At 45.8% G+C, this 19,360-nt stretch overlaps 1 protein-coding gene across 2 annotated transcripts in view; it reads right to left on the minus strand.

Annotated features, from left to right (window-relative positions):
* Positions 1-18,278, minus strand: part of LOC130203331 (growth arrest-specific protein 7-like) — a 68,159-nt gene extending 49,881 nt beyond the window's left edge. For both annotated transcript variants that reach the window (XM_056429407.1, XM_056429406.1), the window contains exon 1: positions 17,913-18,278. In XM_056429407.1, the coding sequence (XP_056285382.1) occupies positions 17,913-18,092 (180 nt within the window). In that variant the 5' untranslated portion in view covers positions 18,093-18,278. The remainder of the gene's footprint in view (positions 1-17,912) is intronic.
* Positions 18,279-19,360: the final 1,082 nt, after the last annotated feature.

The following is a 19,360-nucleotide window of genomic DNA, read 5'->3' on the forward strand; positions in this document are numbered from 1 at the left end:
TATATACCCGGACCGAAACGTAACGCACATTTCGGTGCTTCCTTTCAGTGCCTGAGCCGATTGAACTTGAAAAAAACAATTATTTTGAACTTCTCTGGTGACTCCGCCCTGTCAGCAGGTTACGATACCCTATCATTGAACTTTGAAAGCGGGGCATCATCAGCACATCGGCGCCAGGCTGGGCGCGATGGGGAGACCGTCACCGGTCCCCCTGAACACGTGGAGACCGATGATGACAAGAGCAGCCTTAACTCAGATTAGTACCGTAACGTTGATTGCAAGTCTTGCATTCATAAAAGTAGGCCAACAAATAATAAATTAGCCAGTATAACCATGTTTAAGCTCGCTCGTAGCTAGCGCTAGTTACGAGCTACGAGGGAGACAGTCTGATATCCGTTTTTTGTCAGTACGGCCATGATAACGATAATGGCTTTTACAGGGAATATGGCCTAAGAGGTTTTTAATGTCCTCATTGTGCTTCTTTTTTTTAAAGTATCGGTTCAGGCACCGTTTAGGCACCGGTATCGTTTTTAAAGTACCGGTTTAGCACCGGTATCGGAAAAAATTAGTGCTGTGAAAAATAACGCGTTAACTCAGTTAATTCAATTACAGGTTTAACTAGTTTTGTTTTTTTAACGCATTTAACGCATGCGCAGAATGAGCTTCCAATCCGTCTGTTGTTGGTCGTCGGGACGAAAAAAAAGTCACTTGCAAAATGAGCTTCCAATACACCACTTCAATCTGAACTCTGTCCGCTCTCATGCAGACGGTCTGTTCATCGGTAATGATCCTTCCGCAGGTTCACCTACGGAAACCTTGTTACGACTTTTACTTCCTGTAGATCAGGGGTCTCAACACGTCGATCGCGACCTGCCAGTCGATCGCGGCGTAGTGTTGGTAGATCGCATGACATTAAAAAGATTGGCCCGCCCCCTGACATGTTCTCTATAGCACGTCTTTGTTCTTTTATTAAACTAAACGTCTGTTGTTGATCGTATCTCCACAGCAGCATGTCATTTCTGTCTCTTCGCGTTGCGTTAACACTTATCGATCTCCGTCTCGCGCGCCACGGAGCTCCGTGCGCGCGCATCGGGACCGAGCAAAAAAAAAGTCACTTGTCAATCTCTCCACCTGTCCGTGCCGTGAGGTTTCAGCTTTGCAGCGGTGTCCCCGCCATCCCTTTCATCACGGCCCAGTTCATGAAGAAAACCCACACAGTCAGTTTGCCTCAGCAGCTGCTAGAGGAAGACTAGAGGCCTTTAGATTGTATCATGGTGGAGTTAATGGTTGACAAACAAGAGAAAAATGTTCTGTTTAACCCTCCTGTTACCTTTACATTTACTAACATATTTTACCCTCGGGGTCAATTTGACCCCAGCAATTAAAACCTCCAGAAAATTATTAGAATTAATATTGCTTCCCAAGTTTAAGTGTGAGGTACTTTATGTTTGTTTGTTGACTACCTAAATAGCCCTTTAAATAAATAAAAAAGTTGATATTTCTTATATGTTTGACACAGTGAAAAACAGCCTGGGGTCAAATTGACCCCAAAGAATACCGACATTAAACATTGAATGGGGTCAAATTGACCCGAAAGGTAACAGGAGGGTTAAACATTCTGTTTAAGATGAAGATGTATTAATGTTCCATATGGAAGAAAACTGCTAAATAACTGCTGAGTTGCAGCACCATTGTATAGAAGAATGTATAAATGTATATATCCGTCTTTTGTCATAAATCTCTATGTTCTCACAAAATATACCGAGAATATCGGTAATATGTGATTAATCATGATTAATCCACAAAAACCTGTGATTAACCCGATTAAAAATTTTAATCGTTTCACAGCCCTAGAAAAAATACAAACGATACCCATCCCTAGATGCACCCATCCACGTTGGTCAGTCTTGATAGCTGGGCTTCAAGTACCAGCCCCAGTAACCAGTACCTGTTTGATATGCCATGTAGAGGAGACTGAAATCAGCCCTTACTGTGAAGGACATCATCAGGCTGGACTTAAAACAAGAATAAACATATATCCAGAGATATTAGTTTGAATTTGTTACTTAGTAATAACATTATAAATGGTACACCAACAACTTGGTAAAAAATCTTTAAAAAAGCAGGAAATATGATTCAAGTGTAAACCTCTTTATTAATGTAGCCACAAATTAGACAAAACTGTCCGTTCTGTCACGTCTACCAGCTATTTGAGTCGGCCTGCCATTGAGATCGGTGAATCCCGAATAGTAACTCATGCTCACTCAGTCAATAACTGCAGGACAACAAAGAAAAGTCTTCAAAGCTGGACTGCTTCTGGTGAAGCAACATTAGTCATGGTTGGATCCTGGAGTCAGTTCCGGGTCTATCCACTGAAACAGATGCAGCCTATTAATTGAGTGTGCATGCCATTGGCTAAGACTGTATGTATACTGTTGGGAAATATAGACTTCTGTGGTTTAATTGATCTGGGTTTCTTCACCTGATCCGGATTTCCCCTCCAAACGTCCCTTGTAGACTAAGCTCCAAGCATGTTGGAAGTTATGAATCATATTCTTTAATGTATGGATTCTTCTGATTTATGTTTATTGGACATCAAAGTCCCACATGGACATCCAAAAGATGGAGCTCTTCTGGTTTCCATCAACGTGTGGACCTCAGAGACGCCGTGGAGCAGTTCACAGCTGACTGTAAAGCAGCTGGAATGAGGGGGAGCACCCCCAGTCTGAGACCACGTGCTCTGCCAGGAAGTGGTGGATTGGGACCTGAGTGGCTGCCAAAATTGAAGGACTAGAAATATCTCAGTCTTGTTATCTCAGTTGGGCTAACATGTAGCATCAGGTCAAAGGCAGATGGGTTCAATGAGGTCAGTAGTAATGTAGGAATAGACACTCCAACCCTCAACTGTAGTCATGATACTGAAGAATAAAATCATTGAGAAACAGACTGGGATTTAAGTGTGGAGCAGTTAGTGGAATCTATTGGCACATAGGGAGTTTTCTCTAGTGTATGATCCCCATTTACATCTCCACATGTCCTAATCACGTAGCCGGCCGCCATGTTTCTACATAAGCCAAGAACGGACAAACCAAACATTGGCTCGAGATCGGGCCATTGACGTCTCCACATCGGCCATCGTAGTTACACGGCATCCAGAGTTCTATGTATCTTATCAAAGAGTTCGATGTAACTTATCAAATAGTTCGATGTATCATATTAAAGAATTCGATGTAACTTATCAAAGAGTTCGATGTATCATATTAAAGAGTTTGATGTATTTTATCAAAGAGTTCTATGTATTTTATCAAAGAGTTCTATGTATTTTATCAAAGAGTTCTATGTATTTTATCAAAGTGTTAAATGTATCTTATCAAAGGGTTTGATGTATCTTATCAGTTTAAATCACGCATTGCAAAAGAGCTTCTGTCTAAATCCAAGAGCTTGGTTTAACATCTGGTGGAAAATCAAAACCTTTAGGAAGGGCTGATCCAAAGCAAAACATAGCTGTATTTGAACAGTAAACCAATTAATTCAGAATTCAAGATTTAGATTTGACCTTATGCTGATGATACGGCTCTCTTTGGCCTCCTCCCTGAACCCAACACTGCAGGGGAAAGTCTGTATTTAAACTGTGCAACGTCCCTCCAGAACTGGTGTCAGTCGAGTGCTCTTGAGATGAGGGTTCGGCTGTGGCTTATGGGTCGTCCTGTACCCACAAGGTCCCCAGTTCAATCCCCGCTCACCCCATAGTTCATGTTGAAGTGTCCTTGAGCAAGACACTGAACCCCCAGTTGCTCCCCGGTCTTCACTGCAGCCCACTGCTCCTTCATAACTGAGGACGGGTCAATACAAAGAAGAATTTACCCTTGGGGATCAATACAAGTGTACCTCTCTTTCTTAACACCAGTACAACCAATGAATGGCCATATCCAGTAGTGGTGCAATGGGTCATAAAACTCAAGGTTCGGATTGGATCATAGATCCGAGTCAAGGATCACGAATCTGATCGGCGCAAAATGATAAAAGGGAGCCCCCGGTTATGTTTGTTTGCAGCCAATACCAATTGATGCTCATGTACAGTATGTTCCATATTGGCAGACTCAGGTTGTTTCTGTTGTTTTGTGATAGCAGCTGGTCCCAGACTTTTTCTGCCAGCGCCCCAAAATAATTTTTTAACCATTCGGAAGTCAGTGCATCAAGAACACACAATTAAAATGATTAGAAAATAAAAGATTGTATTTTTATTGGAAGATAAATCTTGTCATTTCTACCTTTATTTGTATGTTTTACACTACAAGCTAAACAGCTCACAATTCATCACTGATATATATTTTATATTTCTGTTGAAACATCTCCTTTCAACAACTGGTTTTATTCTAGTTTCTCACCATCCCAACAACTGGTTTTATTCTAATTTCTCACGATCCCAACAACTGGCTTTATTCTAGTTTCTCACCATCCCAACAACTGGTTTCATTCTAGTTTCTCACCATGCCAACAACTGGTTTCAATCTAGTTTTTTATCATGTTAATGTATTAGTTTATATTCACCCAAAGGTCATTTTCACTGAAACGAGCCTCTGTCCTTATGTAACTGAGAGGAAATCATGGTCACTTGGTACGGACACTTGAATATTAAATATAAATAGCCAGTAAAGTTAAAGGGAAACCACTGAATACCAAAAATTAGTCTCTTAACACAGCGAGTGCCTGAACTCATCATTGTACCCACAGAGTGAAGGGGCTGAAGTTTGTCACGAGCCTCCAAAAATGTCGACAAGAAATCATGTGTCCCGACAACAGTTATGGAATCCACAGGGCATCCTCTCACCTCTCACCCCACCCTCATTGTACTATTTATCATAAGCCTATTGAACTATGTCTGATTGCAAACGTTTCCAACTAAGCCCTGACACATATAATAATAATAATAATAATAATAATAATAATAATAATAATAATGCATTTCATTTATATAGCGCTTTTAAAGGTACTCAAAGACACTTAAATCAAACCACACATTAAAGTTGTGAGACACACTGAATCCTCTCACCATCACAACACCACTTCAGCCAAGTGGCCGTCTCCCCAGCTCACAGCGTACACTAGGGATTCATACTGAGAGCAGAACTGATGCATCATTGTTGCCCCTTTCAAACATCTTTAATTTAAGATTTACAGAGCTCTACGGAAGAGTATTTTAACAGACTTTGGCCCACTACTCCACTGGTATGAAGGAAAGAAAGGGAAAAAGAGGCCCAAGTTGAAAATAACTGGAATTACTCTTAAACTGAGCTAATGTTGTTCAAGCCATAAATTTAGAATAGCGACCCTGATGTAGACTAGACCCAACGAGATTCAGGTCTGAAATAGATCTCTCTGCCACCATAAATGTGGTAACACATTGACGTTATTATATTAATCATGCATTAGAGGATCCTGAATTGATTTCTGCCATAAAACAGTCTTTTTAAAGCACGTCTCTTTTCCTTGTCGCCATGTGCTGAAGCTTTATTTCTACATATTTTCCGAAGCCGCTCTATGACAGCTCTGCCAGTAGATATGTGATATATTCTTAAGTGTGGAATCAAACAACAGATTGTGGTTACCAGTGCTTCACAGTCACTCAGCTGATAATTCATATGTTCCATGAGAAGAAGTGACGTCAGCACAAGAGGTGGTGCTGGTCCTCCAGCGAGCAGGGGAAGCACCTGGCTGAGTACTGGAGGCTCGACAGCAGTGGTCTGAACCCCGGCATTCCACTCCAGGGAACCCCCCCCCTTACACTCGCTCTACAGTTTCATAATAAACACAGCTGACGTGGTGCTCTATCATTACAGCTAATGGTGCTGTAATGCTGACAGTACTTGCCTGGCTGGAGAGACATAATGGCCCATGGCAATTCACACTGAAGAGAAACCTTACATGATGCTATAATAATCGTAATATCGGGAACCCAACATTAAAACGAGGGGATTTGACTTCAAATGAGTGGCCTTTTCAAGTGGATAAAGGACAACCTGTACAGTACTTCAACATATTGCATCCACATGAAGTCAGGGGGTCTCCATGCAGGTGGTCCCTGGCCCACGTTGATATTTTATAGCAGAGTTTTGATTTGTTATGGGAATGTCATATTTAGCTTCCACAATAGGGTGTAACTGCCCTCTGATCAGTCGTTAAAGGCCATTACCCAGGTGTGTCATATGGATACTGAGCAACTATTGAATGTTTACACTTTTTAAATAAATGGAAAGAAGTATTTTATTTTATATCAAACCATGATTCTAAAGCCGAGGTACTTCCAGAACCATGCATTTTATGTAATGTTAGTAATATAAGTCAAGCATGTGACTTTGTGTCTCATAATTTGTATATGTTGACTTAGTAATTGAGGTTAAGAGTCACAACTGAGTGTGTCTCAATAGGAAGGAGCAAGAGCAACAAGAGAAACCAACCCAACAAGAGAAACCAACCCAACAAGAGCAACCAACCCAACAAGAGAAACCAACCCAACAAGAGAAACCAACCCAACAAGAGCACCCAGAGCAACAAGATCATCCAGAGCAACCAACAAAAACGAGCAACAAAAGCATCCAGAGCAACACGAGCAACCAATGCAAGAAGAGCAACAACAGCATCAAGAGCAACTAATGCAACCAGAGCTACAAGAGCAACCATTACAACAAGAGCAACCAACGCAACCAGAGAAACCAATGCAACCAGAGCGACCAATTCAACAAGAGCAATCAGAGCTACAAGAGCTAAAAGAGCAACCATTGCAACCAGAGCAACAAGAGCAACCAGAGCAACATTAGCAACCAGAGCAGCAACAGCAACGAGAGTAGCAACAGCAACCAGAGCAACAACAAGAGCAAAAACAGCAACCAGAGCAGCAAAAGCAACCAGAGCTTCCCAGCGTTGGAGCTGCTGCCTCCAGACTGCTGGACGGATGGAGTTGTTTTCAAGCTAACGGCTGATTGGTTGAATGAGTCCATTCATGTGCTGATGACAAGCTTTCAGATATTAAAACATGTGTGTCTGTTTTGGACATTGTGTTCTTCAGAAAGTCCCCGATGGCTTTGACTGCTCCTCAAGAGGCCCAACTCTGATATGACTCATTATGAGTCATGGTGCCCTGCTGCATGCTGGTCATAATTACTGGCTGAGAGCACCTTTCATACAGGCCAGTTACCAATACTCATGAAATAACTGAGAATAGATATCTGATAATAGATATCTGATAATAGATATCTGATAATAGATATCTGATAATCTGATAATAACTGATCCACTGAGGAACATAACCTAGAAGTAGAAAATGAGAGCGATAACCTCATATGGTCCAGGTCAGCCCAGGTGAAATGACTTCATATGGTCCAGGTCAGCCCAGGTCAAATGACTTAATATGGTCCAGGTCAGCCAATGTTAGATGACCTCATATGGTCCAGGTCAGCCCAGGTCAGATGACCTCATATGGTCCAGGTCAGCCCAGGTGAGATGACTTCATATGGTCCAGGTCAGCCCAGGTCAAATGACTTAATATGGTCCAGGTCAGCCAATGTTAGATGACCTCATATGGTCCAGGTCAGCCCAGGTCAGATGACCTCATATGGTCCAGGTCAGCCCAGGTGAGATGACTTCATATGGTCCAGGTCAGCCCAGGTCAGATGACATCATATGGTCCGGGTCAGCCAATGTCAGATGACCTCATATGGTCCAGGTCAGCCAATGTCAGATGACCTCATATGAACAGCCCAGGTCAGATGACCTCATATGGTCCAGACCAGCCCAGGTCAGATGACCTCATATGGTCCAGAATATATACAGTATATATATATATATATATATACATTATATATATATATTGTTGGGTTGCCTATGGGTGCTTTCACAACATATTGACACAATGGGATTTTAAATAAATAATCACCAGTAATGTGGTGACGAAGGGACTGAGTTTAAAACCAAGAAAAGAGCTACTGTATTATGATATCCAACATCTAAAACAAGATCTCATAACACAATATCGATATCTTATCAACACAGTGTCCAGTCCAAGGCTGACGACTCTCTGAACTCTGTGAAGCTCACCAGTGACCTTTCATGTAAGGAGGTGGAGCAGTCTGCAGCCAGGCGGTAAGCTGAGCCTACCAGGTGAGACGGTTAGACCACACAGGTCAGTCAACGGGGAGATCAAACAAAGATGAAGTATCATCTGAACCGTCCGCTTACTAATGATGGATCAAAAGGGGTGACAAGATGTTTATGCTACATGACAATGTGTTTAAAGTAGGGCTGTCAGCTTTAACGCGTTAATCTATGCGATTAATTTGGCCGCGATTAACGCACTAAAATATTTTAACGCAATTAACGCAACTTCCGGTGTCATTGAAGTTTTTTCACTCCCCTGAGTGTCAAACAGCGGCAGTGCGGTTTGACACTGTTTCCGTTTTTAAAACAATTATTTATCTGCGAAAATACGGAGCAGAAATCAGTTTAAACTCCTGGATGAATCAGGAGGGTTTCCTCCTGCGCTCTGCTGCTCCGGTTAACAGAGACGGGGGGGGGGGGGGGGGGGGGGGGATCATTAGCAACCTGTCAGTCAGAGAAGCCAGAGAACACGGCGCGAGGACAACTGAGCCTCATTGGATAGAGATGAGATTGCTCTGGAATGTTTGATGTATAACACATGGACATGTGTCACATGCAAATGCCTTTAAAAGGTGAATTTACATTTTTTTGTAGAATGGAGAAAATGAGCCCAGCCTCCAGAGGGTTAATGTGACATATTTGAATGTCAGTCAGTTACCAAGGCCACTGGTTCTGCTGCTGTTCAGTGTTAAAGATGACAGGACCAATGGGGTCTCAATATACTTCTTTTTTTTAACTAATCTGGATGTTTCACTGAAGAAACAATTCATCACCCACGATATTAAATATCTCACTGGCACTATGTAGGAGCCTCTTTAAAAACACAGCTCTGTGTGAAGTTTTGGCTTTAAAAAGAAAAAAAAGAAGAAAAAAACTTTTAATCGCGATTAATCGCGATTAATGAATTTGAAAGTGTGCGATAAATTAGTTACTTTTTTTTAATCGATTGACAGCCCTAGTTTAAAGTGGTACTGTTTTTTTTAAATGAGATGATGTAATATACCACCAGGTCAAATATTGTCGTGATAAATGCTCCAACAAAGTGGAACAGAAACTTAAAAAGTTGAAGAAATGAAAGTTACTCTGTAATAACATCTGCTAACATCAGCCATCATACGATAACGGGCATGTAGATGGCTTGAGGAATACGGTGTTGCACAACGTGCAGTGAGACGCAGCAGCAGCACGAGGGTCGGGTGGTTCTGACGAGGGTCAGGTGGTTCTGTGTATCTGTTGACTCAGCATCCATGATCCTTCAGCATCATGGAAGTGATGGTTCCTCCAGAACTCTGGACCTCAGTGAAGCCCAGAAACAGGAAACAGAGAAGTGTTTCAGAACCATCATCATGGACCTGCAGACGGACCTGAGGACAACCAAGGACACCCCCCCTGTCCTTCTGTGAGGGAGGAGGGGAAGCTCAGAACAACCACTGTAGCTTGACCCGTTCTGTGTGAACTGACCCGACCCGTTCTATGTGTACTGACCCGTCTCTGTTCTTTGTTCTATGTGTACTCACCCATCTCTGTTCTATGTTCTATGTGTACTCACCCGTCTCTGTTCTATGTTCTATGTGTACTGACCCGTCACTGTTCTATGTTCTATGTGTACTGACCCATCACTGTTCTATGTTCTATGTGTACTGACCCGTCTCTGTTCTATGTTCTATGTGTACTGACCCATCTCTGTTCTATGATCTATGTGTACTGACCCATCTCTGTTCTATGTTCTGTGTACTGACCCATCACTGTTCTATGTTCTATGTGTACTGACCCATCACTGTTCTATGTTCTATGTGTACTGACCCATCACTGTTCTATGTTCTATGTGAACTGACCCAACTCTGTTCTATGTTCTATGTGTACTGACCCGTCTCTGTTCTATGTTCTATGTGTACTGACCCATCACTGTTCTATGTTCTATGTGTACTGACCCAACTCTGTTCTATGTTCTATGTGTACTGACCTGTCACTATACTATGTTCTTGTTAGGGTTTGGCACGGAGTGCGAACCCAAGCGCAGAACCAGAGGCAGAGACAGGCGTTGTACAAAAACCCCTAGAAGGGTGTATTTATTATAGGGATAGATAATTGTCCAAGGGGGATAGGAGAGGAGTAGTCCGGGGCTGTGGAGCTTGGCGATGGCGTGGCGTGGGTTGGCGTAGACCCGTGGTAGAAGAGCTGATGATCCCACGGAGATCTACAGTACGATCCAGCCATGTGATGGAGGGAGAACCCGGGGTTTTATCCTGAAGAGATGATTAGTGAATGGAAGGCAGGTGTGCTGATGACCAAACGGGGAGCAGGTGTGTGTAGTTGGAATGAAGGGAGCCGGAAACCACGCCCACGCCAGCCAGGAAGGTGAGGAAGTGAAGCAAAAACTAACAGTCAGGCTGAGGCCTAACAGTACCCCCCCCCCCGACGGACGCCACCAGGTGGCCCTTGAGGCTTGTCTGGGTTGAGCCGGTGGAAGTCCTTGATGAGGGAGGGGTCTAAGATGAGCCCTCGGGATACCCAACTGCGTTCCTCTGGACCGTAACCCTCCCAGTCCACCAGGTACTGGAAACCCCGACCTCTACGACGAACATCTAGTAGCTGCCGGACCGTGTAGGCCGGATGATCATCGATTATGCGAGGAGGTGGTGGTACCTCAGTGGGAGGAGACAGAGGGCAAGAGGAAACGGGTTTGATGAGGGAGACGTGGAAAGTGGGATGGATGCTGAGGGAAGCGGGTAGCTGGAGGCGGACAACAGCAGGGTTGATGATGGTGTCAATGATGTAGGGGCCAATGAATCTGGGTGCCAGTTTCTTGGATACCCCTTTAAGACGCATGTCTTTGGTGGACAGCCACACGCTCTGACCTGGTTGGTAAACCGGGGCCTTGGACCGGTGACGATCAGCGAAACGCTGGTTCTGGGTAGTGGAACGGAGCAGAGCGGCCCGAGTCTCTCGCCACACCTTCCGGCAGCGACGTAGATATGCTTGGACCGACGGGACCGCCACTTCCTTCTCCTGGAGTGGAAGTAGAGGGGGTTGGAATCCAATGGAGCATTCAAAGGGAGACATCCCGGTGGCTGCGCTGGAGAGGGAGTTGTGCGCATACTCCACCCAGGGTAAAAGTTTGCTCCAAGATGATGGATTCTGGGCTGTGATGCAACGGAGGGCTGCTCCCAAGTCCTGGTTAGCTCTCTCCGTCTGGCCGTTGGTCTGTGGGTGATACCCGGAGGACAGACTGACCCCTGCTCCCAGAGCTTGGCAGAACGCCCTCCAAACCTGAGCGGTGAACTGGGACCCCCGATCCGAGACCATGTCCGTGGGAATTCCATGAAGGCGAAACACGTGTTTAACCATTAGGTCAGCGGTGCCGGAAGCTGTGGGAAGCTTTGGCAGGGCCACGAAATGTACCGCCTTGGAGAACCGGTCAACGATGGTGAGGATGACCGTGTTCCCCTTAGATGGTGGAAGCCCGGTGACAAAGTCCAGGGCGATGTGGGACCATGGACGGCCTGGAATGGGAAGTGGTCGTAGGAGACCAGCAGGAGGTCGATGGGACCCCTTACTCTGAGCGCACACCTTGCAGGCGGATACGAAGGCTTTAGTATCTTTATCCATGGTTGACCACCAGAACTGTCGACGAAGGAAGGATAGAGTGCGTCGAACCCCCGGATGGCAGACGTGGCGGGAAGCATGAGCCCACTGAAGAACTTCGGACCGAACCGAATCCGGGACAAAGAGTCGGTTCTCCGGCATGTTCTCTGGGACTGTCTGATGTTTTTGAGCCTCCTTGACCACAGACTCAATACCCCAGGTGACAGCTCGGACCACTCGGGACTCAGGGATGATGGTGTCAGGGATCTCAGGGGTCTCCACAGGAGTGAAGAGGCGAGAAAGAGCATCAGGCTTCACGTTTCGGGAACCCGGACGGTAGGTCAGGGTGAAGTTGAAACGCCCAAAGAACAATGCCCAGCGAAACTGGCGGGGGGTGAGACGTTTTGCAGATTGTATGTAGGCCAGGTTACGGTGGTCCGTCCATACAATAAATGGCTGTTCAGTACCCTCAAGCCAATGCCTCCACTCCTCCAAGGCCAACTTCACTGCCAGCAACTCACGGTTTCCTATGTCGTAGTTCCGTTCTGCTGATGAAAGTCGACGAGAGTAGAATGCACAAGGGTGGAGTTTTTGGTCTTTGACCGAACGCTGGGACAGCACCGCCCCTACTCCTTCGTCCGACGCATCAACCTCTACCACAAATTGTCTTGTGGAATCCGGGTGGACCAGCACAGGGGCCGAGGTGAAGCGCCTCTTGAGCTCCGTGAAAGCTCTGTCAGCTGCTGGTGTCCAGGAAAACGTGATGGTGGATGAAGTGAGTCTGGTGAGTGGAGCTGCCACTCGACTGTAGTCTCTGATGAACCGACGGTAGAAGTTTGCAAATCCAAGGAAGCGCTGGAGTTGCTTCAGATTTGCAGGTGTTGGCCACTCCTTTACCGCCTGGACCTTCAGAGGATCAGTCTTGACTTGCCCCTCCTCGATAATGTAGCCTAGGAAGTCAACAGAGGTGACATGGAACTTGCACTTCTCTGCCTTGACGTAAAGCTTGTTCTCCATGAGTCTCTGGAGAACGAAACGTACATGCTGAATGTGTTCCTCTTTGCTGTTAGAAAAGATGAGAATGTCGTCGAGGTACACGAAAACGAACCGGTTCAGCATGTCCCGGAGGACATCGTTTACCAAGGCTTGGAAGATGGCAGGTGCATTCGTAAGGCCGAAAGGCATGACCCTGTACTCGAAGTGACCCAGGGGAGTGTTGAATGCCGTCTTCCACTCGTCATCCTTACGAATCCGAACTAGGTGGTAGGCATTTCTGAGGTCCAGTTTGGAGAATATGGTGGCCCCATGAAGTGGTTCGAATGCTGAGCTGATGAGAGGTAAGGGATACTTATTCTTGATGGTGATGTTATTCAAGCCCCGGTAATCAATACACGGGCGCAGAGTCTTATCCTTCTTGCTAACAAAGAAGAAGCCAGCTGCGACAGGAGACGAGGAAGGCGTGATGAGTCCGGCAGCTAGGGACTCTTGAATATATTTCTCCATGGCTTCCTTCTCTGGACGGGACAAATTGAACAATCGACTTGAGGGCAACGGGGCTCCTGGAAGGAGATCGATTGCGCAATCGTAGGGACGATGAGGAGGAAGAGAGTGCCCGCTCCTTACTGAACACATCTGCCAGGTCATGGTACTGGGAAGGCACTAAGGACAGATCGGGTGGGGTGGAGATAGGTCTGACCGGCGTGGTCCTGCCAGGTGTTTGGGCGGACTGCAGACAGTGAGAGTGACAGAACACGCTCCATCCATTGATCATGCCGGTGGTCCAATCGATCTGTGGGTTGTGGCACTCCAGCCAGGGACGTCCTAGAACCAGACGCGTAGTGGGTGTCTTGAGAACATAGAGCTGAACCATCTCCCGATGATTACCGGACAATAGGAGAGTAACAGGAACTGTGCGATGGGTAACACGGGCCAGCAGACCTTCATCTAGTGCGCGGGCTTCTAGAGGGACCTCCAGGACCTCCGTGGGAATGTCTGCTTCTCTCACAAACTCCACATCAATGAAGCTTTCATCGGCTCCGGAGTCAATCAGAGTGTTAACGGGCAATACCTGATCCTCCCACAAGATGGAGGCATCAAGCTGCTTACGGGGTTGAATGGGCAGTGTGGATCTGGTTGGACTCGCCAGTACGCCCATTGCTACTGACGGGCCAGCTCTTTTGGCCGCTGGGGACACAGTGCGATGACATGCCCAGGAGCTCCACAGTAAAGACACATTCCCATGGAAACTCGGCGCTGTCGTTCTGTTGGCGATATTCTGGTGCGACCCAACTGCATGGGCTCCTCCTCACTGGGTGAAGAAGACCGATTAACGAGCCGTGGAGTGGCTCTAGATTGGGAGTTCTGCTCTGGGGAGAAGCGCTGATGCCGGGGCACATGGGAATTGTAGTCTGTGGGTCTATGTGACTTCTCTCGTCTACGCTCCTGTAGGCGATTGTCTAGCCTGATGGAAAGCTCTATGAGGTTGTCTAGACTAGTAGCCCTGTCCCTGACCGCTAACCCATCCTTCACCTCATCGCTCAATCCCCTACGGAATGCACAGCGTAAGGCGTCATCATTCCATCCACTATTAGAAGCTATAATTCTAAATTCAACTGCGTATTCGGCTACGCTATGACTAGCCTGGGAGAGCGAGAATAATTGGCTGGCAGCATCTATCCCTCGGCTAGGGTGATCAAAAACTCTCCTAAACTCTTCTGTAAAAGCTGAATAGGAACTATTCATCTCCGATCCCCTAGACAGCGTGGACTCCGCCCACGTAAGTGCTCTACCAGACAATAAATTTGTGACATATGCTACTCTTACCTGCTCAGACGCATACATAACTGACTGATGTTGGAAAACAAATGCGCACTGCATAAGAAATGCGCGACAATCTCCTAACCTGCCATCGTAACTCCTAGGAGAGCTATCCTAGCCTCATGAGGAAATGATGATCGCTGGTTAGGTGGAGGGGTGAGATGGGGGAGAAGCGTTGAGCTGGGGTGGAGGCCCAGTGACCTCTCCGGAGGAGGTAGAGGAATCGGGGGGTGAAAGGACTTGGTCTACCTTGCAGGTGAGGTGCTGGACCTGGGTGTTGAGGGTTTGGAGGGCGGTGAGTGTCTCGTGAAGAAGTCTTTCGTGCTGCCCCACGAGCGCTCCTTGGTGGGTGAGGGCCTGCCGGAAACTCTCCGATTCCGCTGGGTCCATAATTGGCTGGATCGTTCTGTTAGGGTTTGGCACGGAGTGCGAACCCAAGCGCAGAACCAGAGGCAGAGACAGGCGTTGTACAAAAACCCCTAGAAGGGTGTATTTATTATAGGGATAGATAATTGTCCAAGGGGGATAGGAGAGGAGTAGTCCGGGGCTGTGGAGCTTGGCGATGGCGTGGCGTGGGTTGGCGTAGACCCGTGGTAGAAGAGCTGATGATCCCACGGAGATCTACAGTACGATCCAGCCATGTGATGGAGGGAGAACCCGGGGTTTTATCCTGAAGAGATGATTAGTGAATGGAAGGCAGGTGTGCTGATGACCAAACGGGGAGCAGGTGTGTGTAGTTGGAATGAAGGGAGCCGGAAACCACGCCCACGCCAGCCAGGAAGGTGAGGAAGTGAAGCAAAAACTAACAGTCAGGCTGGGGCCTGACAGTTCTATGTGTACTGACCCATCACTGTTCTATGTTCTATGTGTACTGACCCAACTCTGTTCTATGTTCTATGTGTACTGACCCGTCACTGTTCTATGTTCTATGTGTACTGATCAATCTCTGTTCTATGTTCTACGTGAACTGACCCGTCACTGTTCTATGTTCTATGTGTATACTCACCCATCTCTGTTCTATGTTCTATGTGTACTGACCCGTCACTGTTCTATGTTCTATGTTCTATGTGTACTGACCCGTCTCTGTTCAATGTTATATGTGTACTGACCCAACTCTGTTCTATGTTCTATGTGTACTGACCCGTCACTGTTCTATGTTCTATGTGTACTGACCCATCACTGTTCTATGTTCTATGTGTACTGACCCAACTCTGTTCTATGTTCTATGTGTACTGACCCGTCACTGTTCTATGTTCTATGTGTACTGACCAATCTCTGTTCTATGTTCTATGTGAACTGACCCATCACTGTTCTATGTTCTATGTGTATACTCACCCGTCTCTGTTCTATGTTATATGTGTACTGACCCATCACTGTTCTATGTTCTATGTGTACTGACCCGTCTCTGTTATATGTTCTATGTGTACTGACCCGTCTCTGTTCTATGTTCTATGTGTACTGACCCATCTCTGTTCTATGTTCTATGTGTACTGACCCGTCACTGTTATATGTTCTATGTGTACTGACCCATCTCTGTTCTATGTTCTATGTGTACTGACCCATCTCTGTTCTATGTTCTATGTGTACTGACCCGTCTCTGTTCTATGTTCTATGTTTGTAAAGTTTCATCTTCATCACAAAAAGTTCATAATGTTGGGAGATTGAATGTTGGCTGCTTCGTCTTCATGTAAGTTTCAACATCAGTATCTGCCATGCAAATACGTTAGCTTAGCACAAAGAGTGGAATAAGAGAACCGGCTCGGCCCAGTTCTACAATCTAATCTTTGACTTCCTGGGACCCGTCCAGAGGTGTCGAGGTGAAGCGTGACCATCTCAATGGAGGCGTCTGGGGAAACCGGTCGTGATGGTGCAACACCACGAGCTGCCACCATCCTCTCCCCGGCTCCTCCACCCTCCTGTCACTCATCTGCTCTGCTTGTGTTCGGGCCGTTCCACTCGAGTGCAGAGAACCACCGTGGAGAGCAACGGGAAAGCGGGTTAGTGGTGAGAGCCGAGGCCCGAACCCACAGCGCCACAACCACCCGACAGCATCCTCAGCTTCACATGCGAGTGAGGAGTTCTATCTGTGGGCCACATCTGATAAGCACGTTGCTTAATTCAGCCTCGCTTCAGGGCGGAGCCTTTATCCAGTTCAGCATCAGTTTGAGAAAGAAAGGGCGGCGCAGACCTCACGTTCATCTCATCTACTCATACGTGTCCTCTCCGTTGGGCCTTAGCGCACACACACTTCTTACTCTCCATTAACATGAGTGTGACATGGTGCTTGTGAACGCTCACCACCTAGCACAGAGTAGTGGTGGCGGCTTATAGACGGATTGTTGATGTAGATGTCGGCTTTATTTCGAATTTTTTTATTATTTAAGACTACAGTGAGTGGAACATCCTTCAGTTAAAAAATAAACCTACAAAACACATGCCTTAACCCCACTGCTCCAAAAGGACAGAAGGCCTTGTTGCACAGCAGTCTCTTATTGGCTCACACTGACGTTACCTCGACATCTTATTTGGACCAGTGGGTTTACGTCTTCTTCAAAATGTCCTATTTTGTCTGAGATATTCAATTTCCTGCTCAATAAATCAGAGAAAAGCAATACATCCTCACAATATGATTTGATGGAGCCAGCACGTTTCACATTGTTGTTTGGATATTATCCAAATAGTTTGATTTACTGTCTGTCGCTGAATAAACTGGTAATCTGCGGACCGGTACTGGGTTTATAAGGATGATAATAATATAAACAAGTGTAAGTAACAAGTATCCAACATATTGGCTAATATATATTGTATGTCTTCTTTTTATTACATAAACACTTTTACAATTTGTTTTAAATTTGACTGAGGAAGACTGTAACCCGTTGTCTTTGTCCAGACAGGTCAGAGGTCAGAGGTCACTGTGCAGAACAGATGCCCTCTGAAAGTTTAGATTCTGTCTGAGAACTCTTTCGCTGGACCATGCAGCATGCACAGAGGGGAGACCTGAGGATTTCACTGGAATGTGTGTGGAATGAGGAAGTGTGCAGCCACTGGGCCAATCCCAGTTAATCTGATGAGAGAGCAGGGGGAATCCATTATGAGTGTGCCTGTCAATGCCCTCTTAATCTTCAGGTGTATGTATGTGTGTGTGTGTGTAGGTGTGTGTGTGTGTGTGTGTGTGTGTGTGTGTGTGTGTGTGTGTGTGTGTGGTTGTGTGTAGGTGTGTGTGTGTGTGTGTGTCTGCTTACAACCTTCATCATACAACATATTGCTTTTCATAAGAATACCAATGAGAACAGAGTCTTCGTCCCAGAGCCACGAGCCGTGTATCCCGAACCAGTACCAAGAAGAGTTGTTCTTACCTCGAGGACCTGGACGTACGTCGAGGGGAACCATCCTCTGGCTCCATCCCGCTCCCCCTCCCACCAGCCTCCGGGCAGAGCCTGGACCACCTTGATAACGTCCCCGGCCTCGAAGCTCAGTCCCTGCTGGTGCTGCTCCCCGCCGAACGGGTACAAACTTCTGCAGTACGGCCCAGACATCTTTCTCTCTCTATCTCTCTCTCTCTCTCTCTCTCTCTCTCTCTCTCTCTCTCTCTTTCTCTCACGCGCACTGATGATGACACTCCGCTCCTCTGAACAAAAAACTAACTTTGTGACTGAAGTGAAAGTTTGAGTCCGGCTCGGGGTCCGGGGCTGGTCTCAGTGGGGACCCGGTTCTCCTCCTCCTCCTCCGCGCTCTGCTCCTCCAGCCTGCCTGCTGCTCCGTCTGTCCGCCGCTCAGCAGCGTCAAGCCACACGGAGCGACACGGGGAGGAACCGGATGTTTCGTGAATCTTCCTTCAAAATTAAAGCACCGCGTGTTTTAAAGTTGACGGCCTGGAGAACCTACAGCAGATTGTAATGTATCTCCATGAGAGACCTTAAGTTTCATTAATTTGCTTATTTTACCGAGCAAGTTTTCAGTGACAAGTGTGACATTTAATGCTCAACATTTGAAGTTATTTTCAGAAGACTACTACTACTACTATACTACTACTACTACTGCTACTGCTACTGCTGCTACTACGACTACTACTACTAACTACCACTATGACTACTACTACTAGCCTACTACTACTAATATGACTACTTCAACTACTACTACGACTACTACTACAGTAGAAGTAGTAGTAGTAGCCTAGTAGTAGTAGTAGAAGTTCTACTACTGCTACTGCTACAACTAGGCTACTACTACAACTAGGCTACTACTAATTAATACTAGGCTACTGCTACTGTGACACTACTACTAATACTACTGTTACTGTTACTACTACTGACTACTGCTACTACTGCTACTACTGCTACTGTTGCTACTACTACTACTAGTCTCCTGCTACTACTACTACTACTTGTAGTAGCCCAAATAGGCTCCAATAAAATATCTGTCACTGTGCGTCACACAGTTACAAACCTGTGTGTTGATTGTGCTACATAAATGTATACTCTATATACAGTACTATATACAGTATCAATAATAATAATCATGAAGAATAACTGAAAGCTCCCTTTATATATCCTCTGTAAGAAGTATTACTTATAATTGAATAACATATTTAATGTATTTATTTTTGTGATGTGGTTTTTATGCATTAAAAAAAAAAAAGTTTTCTTTTGTAAGATTTAACCGGAAGTTCTGTCTGTTACTATAGTGGATTCAGTGAGTGTCGGAATCTGCAGCTCCCCCCCAGCTCTCCTTTACTTTATCACACACTCTTTCTATATGATGATGATAACGATGAAGATGATGATGCTCATGATAATGATGATGA

This window comes from Pseudoliparis swirei, chromosome 13 (genome assembly GCF_029220125.1).
Source record: "Pseudoliparis swirei isolate HS2019 ecotype Mariana Trench chromosome 13, NWPU_hadal_v1, whole genome shotgun sequence".
Lineage (NCBI taxonomy): Eukaryota > Metazoa > Chordata > Actinopteri > Perciformes > Liparidae > Pseudoliparis > Pseudoliparis swirei.